Source organism: Fusarium redolens (genome assembly GCF_020744475.1).
Source record: "Fusarium redolens strain MPI-CAGE-AT-0023 chromosome Unknown BKA55scaffold_2, whole genome shotgun sequence".
NCBI classification, from domain to species: Eukaryota; Fungi; Ascomycota; class Sordariomycetes; order Hypocreales; family Nectriaceae; genus Fusarium; species Fusarium redolens.
In genome coordinates, this window is record NW_025763665.1 from 1,240,093 (window position 1) to 1,252,759 (window position 12,667).

Sequence of the window (12,667 nt, forward strand, 5' to 3'; positions counted from 1 at the left end):
CAGGTACTCAATATTCTGGAGGTATCTATCTGTCTGCAAAGATGATATGCACAATGGTTCTGTGAATCTCGCAACACTGCATCAACTTTGACAAGATTTGTGCAACTTTACAAGGAACATCTGCCCAATGATCGACGCATGGATGCTACTCAACCACTTCGACTGATGCGATTCCCACCTACCTATCGCTGGTTGCACACAACTTGGTCAAGCCAATCATCAGCGCACATGGCATCGTCCCCCGAATTCCGATACTGTCCATTCGTCCATTTTCCCATTAATATTTCGGTAACGGGAGCAAAGATTTCTACTAAACCCAACATTGCATTTCAAGAGCTCGATTCTTGTCAAACAGTATTAGCACGGGGTCTTGTCCAGCTGTACCAATGGTGTCAGCTTGCCCAGTCAACTGGACTACATGTGAACACATTGCTATGGATGCTGGAAGCGGTTGCCGTACGTTGCTCATGACCAGATAGTTCAATACCACATGCTTTCGATACTGGTGATGGCACCAACCGTTTTTTTCACTCCCGGACTCCAGCCAATGCTGATCATCTTGTACTTGATACACCAAGGCATGATATAACTTATTAACCACTCTTTATCAGGTTTACTCGCACCAATGTCGGCCTGAGGCCTTCACATCTTTTATCAACACCGCCAGTTAACAGAATGCTCATATATCCCAGGTACAAACTAGCCTTTACCATATCCACATAACAGTCGGAAGATAAGCCAACCAGGAAACTGTGAATGAAGCTGCTTAAACAGAACCTCATCTGCAATTATGTTGTTTTATATACGTAAGAAATGTTCCCTGGTTATAGGAAATAAGTCCAGAACGGCGCGCAAACTCCTAGCGGAAGCCTTTCGCAATTCTAATAAATGCAGGTGAGCCTCCCCGTCCGTTTTCATGCCATGTACAAGCATTCCATATCCATCCCTCAAGCGCCATGCATATCGGATAATGGCCCTTTGAAATGAGCCAGGCGCACAGTGCTGTTTTTGGATCTGGTAAGCACTGCTGCTGTATCGCTAATAAGAGTATCATAGAAATCATAACTAAAAATCAATCATGCCACTTTTTGAGCAGGGTTTATTGCTGCTGCTGCTCGTTGCCCCAATTATCGTGGAGAAAACAGTCCCAGGCAGGTTCTTGGTCGCCGTAGGGCTTGGTGGGTGTGTCGAGGCTATCCCAGTTTAGCGGATCCGATATCTCAGGATAACTCTCACCAGCGACGCCAAGTTCAGTGTCCTCTTCCTTATAATACTTGGAATCGCCACTGTAATCATAAGATTGGGGACCCGCCCAGTTGTGAGGCTCACTATAAAGAGCAGAGCCGAAAGTATCGTTTATACCCGCACCCATCAACAGCTTGGCCTCAGCCGGTAGCTCTGCCGTGAAAGCTGAGCTGTCGGGATTATATTCCATCATGGGAGGCGGCTGGACGTTTGCAAAAGATGATGTACAACAAGGTTGGGGCGTCTCGGAATTCGACCCGGAACCTGGTGTGAGAGCTGGTGGCGACATGGCTGTATCGTTTCTCGACTCAGAAGGAGAGAGGCCTGACATGGAAAGGCTTCGGTCGCCATGTCTATTGTTACACTGTTGTCCATAGTTGATAGGCTGGAAGTTTGGGTCAAAATGCTGCTCCATGGGGGTCGAGACGGTGCTGTTTCGTGCGTGAAGTACCGAGTAACCTGGTGCGGAGTATCTGTGGGAAAGAGATTGGGCTTGTTGCTGAGCTTGAGGGAACATTCTCGCAAATTCCATATTGATTTCGTTGTTGCGCCAATCAGTCTCAGTGGCCGAGATTATTTTTGACATGGCCACACGATTCGTGAGATATGCGTCCACTCTAGCATTGAAGGCAGGGTTGTCCGTTTGCATGCTCTGTTTGAGAATCCGGTATGATCGAGGGAATTCATCGTCCTCTTCCTCATACATCTCCTCCTTCATAACAATTTCCTCAGTGATTCGGAAAGCTTTCCCAGTTCGTTTCTTATGGATTTCGCTGGCCATCCTAGCCGACTGAACACGGGCTTCAAGGCTTCGGTCTGCTCGCCTTGAGGCTGCAATATATGCTCGCTCTTGATTCTCTTCATGGGATCGCTCAGTCTAGAAATAAATGTTAACGATATTGTCCCTGTACGTATCTTGTTAAGGGTTCGGGAACAAGTATTTTTACCTTTCGGGTTGGGGCAGGCTTGATTGGGCCGGCCATGTTCGCGGCATCAAGAGATCTTTTGGGCATATTGACACTATGCAATTGACTTTGTCAATTTATTGGGAACCGTTCAACGTTTTCAGAGTAGTGGAACGCCGATACGCTGACAGCTTCGATTGCTCAATGTTTATAGACCTAGTCCAAGATCCTGTCAAACTGATATCGTCGAATGGAGAACGCAACGCAGTTGGCATGTATGGACGGGAGATGCAAAAAGTATCCCCAAGGTGACTTGAAGGATAAAATATATGTCCCGAGGTCGGCGCCTATCAGGTATTCTTATGAATGCTTCAGATTGGTGATCAAGTTTGAACAGGACTTTAGAGTTTGAGTTTCTCAACAAAAGTCACGCCTTTCCGAGGGAGAGAGGTTTTTAGGTTGATGGAAATATTAAGTCAAATCAAGAAAATGCCCGAGAGGGGGCCGGGCGATGCTCTTGTATTATACACAAACAGGGTAAAAAAGCCAACCCCAAGGACAGCGACAAGGACTGGCGGGTTGCAGGCGCGGGAAGGACATGTAGCTCGATCCGAAGGCGATCCAACGACTATGATCGAGCGTAGTTATGACGATCGATCTCGATCAAGAGCGCTCTGTTAGCGCTAAGCACAAGGGACAAGTACCGTCCCGTATCGACCTAGCCCCCGCCCCTACGGTACAGGTAGCTTTACCTTATTAACCCCCATCAGGTTCCGCATATCCATGGATTGATTTGTCCCCCGGCACTCCTCCGGTCCTCATCAGTCAGTGGCTGGCCTGCCGTGAGGTTCTCATCTCCATTTGATTTCCCCCGCTCTTAATGTAAGAACCGCCAACCATGGCGGCCGGAGTTGAATTTACCACTGCAGCCGAGGACAAGGAGGGATGTCTCTAGGTAGTTCAGAGACAGCTCTCACCTGAAAGCACGAATAAACACCAACGATCAAAGTCATCTCCATTGTTTCAAAACTCCAAAGACATCCAGGAACTCTTAGATAATCTCTCTCTAAGATCCACGAATAAGGACTTGCGGATTGAGGAAACAGCATAGCCCCAATCTTGTCAAAGATATGGACAGTATGTACAGCCGAAACCCTGCTTCCTTACTTCTTTGCTGTGCATGAGGATTGTAGTACACAGCGGCGCCTCTCGTTAACCTCTATCCTAAGGAACGCCGAATCCTCTCTCAGCCAGTTCGGCAATTACTCGACATACTCTTACATTGTTATTTGGATCGTTGGAGACGGCCAGCGTCACAGAGGTCACCCTATGCCTGTCCCATCGACTTTTGCTCCAGGAAAAGGTTAACCATTCTGTTCGATCGCAATCTTTATGGTCTGCTGTTCATCGCGTCGGCAAAGTATCTTGTCCGAAGGGACCCCGGAAATCCACCAAAAGAACCCTTGAACTGTAAACCCTGCCATTTTATCATGCCATTCTGCTAAGCCTCCTCTCATGCTACCTACTGTGCTGTATTGTATTCACTTATTGGTCTGGATTGGCTGTTTCACTCAATGGACAGTCCTGGCCTCACGCACCTCCACCGCCTGAGTGAATCCTTCTACGATACTCTGAAGCGTAGCGTAGCAACTGTACTGTACTGTACAATGCTAATGCTTTGGTCTTGCCGGTGAGACGGTCAAGTTTGTTTCCATTCGATGGATAGGAGCCCTGTCCCTCTGCAGCCCATCGATAGCGTGAGGCGTGGGCTAAGTAGATCGATCGCTTCGAGACTAGGCGATCCGTTGGTCAAGACATTTTTCTCATGAACCCATGTTTCGACCGTCTCAGAGATCGCGATCCAAGATAATAAGACCCAACTAACAAAACAAACATTCTTTGGTTTCAATTAAATTGATTACTTATGCTGATGAGACTTGGAACCTACGGAGCATGTCTTCCGTGCAATCGGCGCCATCAGATGCAAGATGAGATGTTGTCAGTTGGACACCGCATTTGTCTCCCCGTTCCTTGTTTTCCATTCCCCTTCTGTCTCCTTATGGTTCTCCATTGGGCCATTCCAGCTGATTCTGTTGTTATCGTACACAGCCGTGGCAGTTCCTCGCCAAAGAAACCCCAGCTTCCAAACCCATACTAGGCTGTTTGCATGCCTTCTTCCATGTCAAGTTTGCCTGGGCATTGTATTGTGGTCTCCTCCTATACTGCCACGGCACGGTGCAGCAGAATGGGGGAAGACGTGCCATGCTTAGCCGTTGGCAAAGTCAGAGCCAATTATCAATTGATAAGTATTCAACGCACCACAGTACCTGAACATCGGCCAGGCGTTGAACGTAATTGACTGATAAACTAATGCTTGTACTGTACCTGGCACTTGGTAGCCAGAATTACGATCCGTCTACGCTCTTATCACATCAGAGCATCGTTGGGCGCTTGCTAGCTGCGATGGAAAGAGTCTCGAGGCTGAAGCATCGACAGGGGTGAGCATCGCAACACAATCGGAGCTCGTACTTTCAAGGCCAAATTGGTGATCCAGACAGGCGGGTCCCTCCACAGGGAATCGAGCGGCTGCTGCACGCCGCCAAGGCACATGGATAAAGACAAGAAAAAGAGAACGGACTTGTCGGAGAGCGAGAGCCAGAGATCTGATTGACAGGCAAGAACGGTGGGTACCGCATCGCAAATGATAACTAATCCCCAGCGAGTCAGATTCAGATTGTCAGACAAAGAAAAGAGAGAATGTGTGATACTCACCGCCCATGACGATGTTTCGAGCTCAGATCTTGGATCCTTTATTAGCGCCCGAGAAGTCTCGGACGGCCATGAATTCGATATGTATCGTCTAGGTGCCCACGTCTGACATTGGCTCATTCTTGATCAATTTTTCTGTCAGCCAAAGAAACAAGGTTACCCATCAGTGACAAACGCAGACCCTTAGCCGTTCACGATCGTTAGAGACATGAGCTGAGCTGGGAGCTTGACTTTTCGCTGAACTTTGCCAACACCCACACCCTTCTGAACCAAATCTTCAAACTACCCAATATTGAGCTAGGATCTCACCAGTGGAGACGGGAGATTGTTTTACAGAGGCCCAAGTTCGCTTCTATATCCGAAAGTGGAGAGCTCTCCTGGCCACCACAACCATGAACGCCCTTAATGTTTAACAACCAATATGCTTCCCTTCCAGCTTAACCGACCCATCATTTTTCGATCTCCGCGAAATTCTTGAATCACAATCATCAAAAACATCATGCTTTTATAATTGCTTGTTTGCGTTGACTCGATCAGCAACAGTCGGGTTGAACTGTTATTGCACTTTGTTACAGAAAACCTCTATCTCAGCCAGGAAAACCTTCAGCGACAAACATTTTTTGCCCACTAGATAGTATTGAGGAGGGTTGAGAAACCTGATCAAATGTGATATCTACAGTATCGATAGTGGTATATCTATCAGCCCAGAAACTGTGGGTAGCAATGTCTCTCTTGAAACAGTATGAGCCCTCAGGTCAATGCACTCTGGTTGCAACCTCAATCTTGCTCTGAGTCTGGATGGACACCCCAACTTGTTCAAGGGTGGAATGTGGTGTCGGACTTTTCGGACCGGACCATCGTCTCCGGCCCCTGTTCCCTCTTGGCCCACTATGAAGGGGTACCCAGAGGTACGAGCTTGCACTAACAATTTCTTTGAGTTCCACTGGCTGCATACACGTCCCGGGAATCTTCAGCGCTAGTCCCTTTTTGTCCGAGAGGCTGGCTTGTGCCACGTTTGTCCGCCACAGGTATCCCCGCTCCATCCAATGATTGTCGACTATTCCTTGACACAAGCCACAAACTAGTCGTCGGCCATGGGAATTGAAAGCATCTCAGTGTCGATCTCAACATTCCCATTCTTGCTTAACAATACAGCACCTTTTCCACCACTTAAGCCGCAGCCACCTCAATATGACGTTTCTGTCTCCCGCGCAACGAGATTGGTTCCCGCACTTTAGACTCCACGAGGTAGAGGAGGGAACAAGAGCTAACATCGGCGCGATTGAGGAGCATTACCCCCCCCTAATTGCCGGTTCCCAGCGTCGATATGAGATCAACGTAGCGTAAGGCAGAGAAGCAAGCAGAGAAGCAGACGATGCGCAGATGCCACCACGTCTACACGTGCTGCCGTGTACCTAGACGTCGAGGTGGTGGTGAGCAGCGATTTGCCCCTGCATGCCCATTCGTTGTTCTCTCAGATCTACCCCAGATTCTCCAACACCATGCTTCCCAAGCTCCGATGCAAGCCTGAGGTTTAATGCCCTCGCAACGAAACCGAAAAAAAAAGAGAGGTTCCCAGCAATCCGGGGTGCACGGAGTGCCTCCGGCACAGGGTGCCCGCATGCGCAAGTTCCCGATCGTGTCGAGTTGACAGTGGTGCAGCAAATGTGACAAGGGAATTCGTGAATTCTTTTTCATTGAGGGGATGAGTTGATTTGTAATGCCTGCATTACATCAATATCACCACAATTCTCAAGGATATTACTGTTCGCCCCTAAGACAGTGCTCACAACCAGAGGCCGCTGCAGGGGCTTAAGCGTGTGGATTTAGATATCCTTGGAAGGGGGTGATTGCTGGATAATGATCGCACATTAAATCATTTATACGACATGCCAGATCTGATTCCCCACGCTACGGCAGATGGTGACGGGTATTGCACGGCGAAATCGATTTGAGCACCATCGACCACGGATAGATTAGCGAGATCTGGAGTCTCAAGTGAGTCTTTGATCTCACTCAGCTGGATGGACCCTTACACCAACTTATTGGCCAGCACTGGAATACATGGAACTTCGACAGCCATTGGAGAATCAAGTTGGTGCCCGGCAAGTCTGACCAACACCTCCAGGAACTTTCACGTCCCCCTCCCAGCCACCGCCTCAGAAGCAACTCCGATTTCACCAAGTCAGCTTGACGTCTGTCTCCGGTAGAAATCAGTCCGCGGCTCGTCAGTATGAGTTATTTGGCTACGGTATCATTATTCGCAAAGTTACCAACCATTGACGCATGTGCGCACAGCCGTTCAATTGCTTTCAGCAACCAAGATGCCCATCCTACTTACGTCCTGTCGGAAACCTTGACATGTGACCATACCTTTTGGCATATGGAGTATCCGGAAACCTTTTCTACTTCGTTAAACTCTGGAGCTCTTTGCAAGCGGTATCTTGTCTAGGGGTTAAGGGAAAATAGCGGAAGGATGTGGGTGGGAGATTAACGATTTTGTGGTGTAAGCTATTCCGCTGTTTTTCCTTATGCCGAGGGCTTGCCAATTTGAACTGTCTAGCTTTGCTGTTCATCGGCAGCTGCAGAACATCTCGTGTCAGTACCATGACAGCCGAGTAGTTGCCGGAGCTTGAGTTGCTGGAGACTATCGTACCTCACCATCACTCCGCCCGCCCCCTAGACCGCCCATCAGGCATATATTTCCTTTAGTATTAATTTTATAAAATGTGAAGCTCAGTATGATAAATACGGCCTAGAACTTACATAATTATCTATTGTAATACTTCTATACGTTGTTGACGTTGATATCTTTACCACTTGGGCAGTCTGGGCAGGCGCAGTGATGTTGAAGTACGATAATGTGAATTCTAGCAGTGCGCTTACACAATGCATCCCCCAGGTTTATAGCTAGTTCCCCAGCTATATCCGACACACAAGACGCTTGAAAAGGATTTCCAACAGCCATCGATGACCCTTACAGGACGGACAATAACTTCTCGCTTTTCTGCTTTCCAAGAAACCACCTTTCGAGGCTGAATTGAAGCTGCTGAAAAGTATAGCTAGAACTTACATTTACTGCCGACCTTGAAACTCACGACTGTGGTAAGAGTGGGAAAGCTTGAGATCCACAACAGGTAAGCCCCGAGACGGCTCAGAAGAGAAGGAAAGCATTCGCCCTGACCATACAACATTGTTGGATGTTATGTATAGCCGACTGCTACGTGGCAAGTCGGAGCAGTGGTCTCAATAGCTCCGATGTGGAGGGCCTTTTCTATGTGGCAAACTATCGTGAGTTTGGTGGCTCTAGGCAGACTTGGTCTTGCATCTTTATGTGAGAGAACATTACTTCAAGCTAACAAAGGTTTTGTAGTCACTTGTCCGGCATGAGACTGATACCCGCATGCTCATTCGACGGAGATACGGCACAAAGCAGAATATTATGATGACGTGTCACTTAGCAAGAGTCAGTGGGCTCTTCAAAATCCGGTTGTTCTTTTTGCAATACCATACTTGATACGAGTCAGCAGCAACGACTTTGCAGAAGCATGTTTATTACGAGTTTCTCAACTATCGTGTCGTGTGGCTGTGGGCAGTTAAAACAGCTGTGATTTACGGTACGATACATGAAAGGCACTTGTTCAGTTAATCGAACTTCACCTCTCATGAGATGTGATATAACGGTAATAGAATGATGAACGTGTTTAGGCCTAAAGCTGCTTCAATACCCTCTTGGCATTTCACGTTGCGTCTGATGAACTGAGTATTATGAATAAAGAAACTGTGCTGTCTCATTCTAAGAACTATCATATCTATGGAACGGAATCGATATTTATCTCCACTATTCAATCCGATTCCATCTGCTTAGACTGGATTTCTGGCCTTGAATTGTCTGAATGTGAGAAGACTTGTAGAACAATATACGTTCCCGTAGGTAAATCTCCTTTATGACAAGGGATGCCAGTGTTGTGTCGAATTTCTTACGTATAAGCTGCTTGGAGGTAGTTGTCAACTTGCAGCGATGTCGAGGATAATAGCCAAGGCATTGACTATTTCCCTGAAGGAATAACTTGTGAACCATCTGCTTATCAGTCAATGACAGCCTTGATGATAGCATGGGTGCTCTTTGAAAACAGTCTCGCAAAATGTCATTTTCAACAGAGAGTATCCCTGCCTCGTAGGGATACATGAACAGGGACATGGGGAAGAATTATGAACGATAACAACAAAGATGAATGAATAAAGCTTTTGAGACATCGGTTGTGACCCAAGTGCTTCTGATAATCCACCGAGGGATACTCGTAGCCGAAATATCAGGGGCCAGAGTAGCGACAAACTTCGTCAAATGCAAACTGTCTTTTCAATTCTCCTGGCAAAAGACCTTGAAGAAGTTGAGGCATCTTCGGTTCAATCCCAAGACACAGTATTGATATTGGTTAGAGTTGCCTGAGATGCTGCAGCTGGAAGTAACCTTATTGATTAAGTTTACTGAGACTTCAGTCTGCCCAGAGACTATATTGTCGACACTTTTGTGGCTGTTATTGGAATACCTGGATCCCATTTAATGGCTGTTACTAGGTTAAAGCTATAAAATACAGTATCGACATGCGGACCCATCCCTCGCTTGTCTCATATGATGCTGTTAGAGTCTCGTTGAGTACAGAGAACTTTCAATATGTTTGGCTAATCCATCCTTCTATACTCATCTTCTGGGTGATCTCTAGAATAAGGGGAATTGGCAGATCCATCAGTCGCCGGCGATTCTATCCGCTTCGTGACAGTTAAGAAATAATATTGGGGGCTAGTGAGGGAGAAAGTTAATGCGATCACACGAGTATGTTGAACGTGAAAGGTCTTGAGGGATACAAGGTAAGTCTCCTCTGCATGAAGACAGTCTTGAAAAGTAGCAAGTGCCATGATTTTGTTCGAAAGAATTGCAATCACAAGCAAAGGGGGAGAATAAAGATATACTTACCGATGGTCTAAGTGAAGGAGAATAAAGATCTCGCTGGCATGGGTGGAAAGAGATATAAAGGCCATCCAAGCAGGCTCCTTTGCAAGGTAAAAGCTTACGGGATAAGGACAAGCATGTGAACAAAAAACCAACAAAGCATTATGCAAAACTCGTAGAGAGGGGCAGGCTGAATAGTCGCAATGTAATTATGTTGGCTCAAGTCTGGGTATCCGTGGCCACTATCTATCCTAGTAACGATTATTTTACTCCTCTGTCTCCTCATCTGCGTTGACATCAACGGATTTGTCCTTCTTCTTCTTCTTATCTTTCTCTTCCTTCTTGTCTTTCTTTGACTTTTCTTTCTTATCCTTCTTGCTCTTCTTTGTCTTGTCCTTCTTGTCCTTCTTGCTCTTCTCCTCACCATCAAGTGCTGGCTCTACAACGTCATCTACATCCATCTTAATGTTGTCCTCAGTAATATGCTCCTCAGCCGCAGGCTCTTGGTCAGGGTTCTCTTCTACAATTTCTGGAATCGGCTTAGCAGATTGCCTCTCCCTTTCTGCAACCTTTGGTCCACGCTGTGGCAGACTTGACGGAATGTTGGCGTCCACCTCTCTCATCCACAACTTCCAATCTCCACGACGGGTCTTCCACATATCACCTTTCCAGGTGCGCCAGACACTTCTACCCATCCAACTGTCACGCAACTCCGCCTCATGATCACCCAAGCGTGCCATAAAAGCTTCCTTCATATGGAAGGGAATATTTCGCTCCTTGCCTTTGCTGGGAACCTCAACGATAGCATTAATGAGGTTATGACCAAACTGCGATATGGCGAGTTCGTGAGTATGGGGCAGTATGGCACTGGCGATAGACTTGTGGAAGGCAGGATTTGAAGAAGGTGTAGCAAGGGCGGTGGTAAGGACAGTAACGGTAGGCATGGACGTAGTGGCGAGGCGGACCAGGGCGTGTGGCTCGAGGGCAAGAAGAGACTCTTGCACACCCTTTGTCGGTCCCGGAATGGACAGGAGAGTAGTCAGAAGTTGAGCTCCGTGGGACTGAATCGCGTACTCGTTTTTAGAAAGTTGCTGAACATCTTTCTTCTTCTTCTCTTCGTCTTTCAAACCGCATAGGAAAATGACCAGGTCGGCCGGTGTCTTCCCACATCCCTCCTTGAGCCCCTTGTTGAGCTTCTTGATCTCGTCGTTGGCGCCGCGGGCATTGCACCTCTCAAATAGTGTCTTGAGAACGTTGAGCCTGGACTTTGCGACTAGTTGAGGCACGGTTGGTGTAATCTTCTCAACGGCATGCACCAGGTCATCTTTGCTCAGCCGATTCAGGACTCGAATAGCAGCGTAACAAGAAACGTCATTTCGGACGTAACCCTCTATTCTGGGAAGAAAGATGTTCTGGTTGAGAGCTTTGAAGACTTTGCCAGGGCAGTGTGTGATGAGTGTCTCGATAAGTCGTGAACCGATCTGGTCATAGATCATGCCGTTAATGAATTCGGATGCTTCTGATGAGCCGTCGCTAAGTGACCTTGGAGCGCCGGGTAACAGCTGGAATAGTAGAGTCGGCTGTTCAGACTCAGCCTTCTGCTCGGTCTTGTTGAGTGTCAGGTCGAGCTCAAGGAGAAGCTGAAGTGTGGGGTTTCCAATAGGATGTCTGGCAAGCACTCGCAAGGCGGTAGCATCCATCCCTGCCGTTGAGTCTTGGATAATCTTTTTGGCTGCCATTGAAAACGATTCGGGTACTGCCCTCAACCCTTGGTTCGCCTCATCTGTTGCTGAACCTCCCGCGACTGAAATTTTCTCCTTCTTCTTGCTCTTGATGAGACTTCGCACCGATGCATCCTCTAAGGGTCGGCCAGCCAAGACCAATAAGAGCACGCGCAGAGTGTGTGATGCGAATCGATCGGTGATGAGGTATGATAAAGCACCTTCGAGCTCGTCGAGCGTAGCCAGAAAAAGATTCTCCATGGACGTCTCAGGCTTTTGCATGTCAACATCTGTACCCTTGGTATCAAGCACATATCCAGAAAGCTCTTGTGATACCACACCTGCAGATCGCAGGAAGAGCGCCTCACAACAATGGCTCGCGAATCGGTGCTGTACCAACGAGAGGATGTGCCCACCGAAAGCTTCGAACAAACGCTTCTTCTGCGCTGTGTTCGATAGTTGTATGAGACGCTCCATCAATCGCGAACAGGACTGACTACTGGCTAGTTTGAGTTCCTTGCCCTCGGCCTCCTTCCAGACGTTTTCGAGGAAGATGTCGCGATCCTCGGTTGATGGAAACTGGTTGAGCTCTAATAGTTCGTCCGCGCGACGGAAGTATTCCTGCTCTTCCTCCGCGAGCATTCCAAAGAACTCCTTCTCGCCAAGGCCATTCTGCTGAGGATCCTGGCCATCTTGGTAGTCGAACCCATCGTTGTTGTCGTTGTCTTCATAAGTGCGCTGCCGCTTGTTGTCGTTCTCGTACGTTTCGTGTTGCTGTTCAGCTTCTTCGATTCTCTTTCGCTTCTTCTCCTCGCGGCCAGCGCCACGTCTCGTTCTGGGCTTGGGCATTTTGATTGACTTGATCTGAAGAATGTCGATCTGCGCAGGTAGATAGAAACTTTTTGGTGGGGCCGTTCCTTGACTTTTCTAAAATTTTGGCTGGAGACAGATAAGACGTTATCGATAAGATAGTCCAAACACCGAGTCTCAGATGGGAGGCATAAGACATGATAGTTACACAAAATTGTAACGCACTTTATGCTGGAACATGAAACTTGCATAAAGGCAAAGCGAGA

The 12,667-nt window shown here is 47.6% G+C and overlaps 2 protein-coding genes across 2 annotated transcripts; both read right to left on the bottom strand.

The window, feature by feature from the left end:
• Positions 1-1,099: 1,099 nt before the first annotated feature.
• BKA55DRAFT_589533 (uncharacterized protein) lies at positions 1,100-2,258 on the bottom strand (the record flags this gene model as incomplete). The annotated part of the gene is made up of 2 exons (XM_046194949.1): positions 1,100-2,122; positions 2,193-2,258. The coding sequence occupies 2 exons, from the start codon at positions 2,256-2,258 to the stop codon at positions 1,100-1,102; spliced, it is 1,089 nt and encodes a 362-aa protein (XP_046054872.1).
• A 7,796-nt stretch (positions 2,259-10,054) lies between these two features.
• Positions 10,055-12,471, bottom strand: BKA55DRAFT_554218 (armadillo-type protein). Its single transcript, XM_046191577.1, has one exon. The coding sequence runs from the start codon at positions 12,438-12,440 to the stop codon at positions 10,137-10,139; it is 2,304 nt and encodes a 767-aa protein (XP_046054873.1). The 5' UTR covers positions 12,441-12,471; the 3' UTR covers positions 10,055-10,136.
• Positions 12,472-12,667: the final 196 nt, after the last annotated feature.

Coding starts and splice junctions, on each gene's coding strand:
- BKA55DRAFT_554218 (XM_046191577.1), bottom strand. CDS start 12,440: ATGCCCAAGCCCAGAACGAGACGTGGCGCTGGCCGCGAGGAGAAGAAG.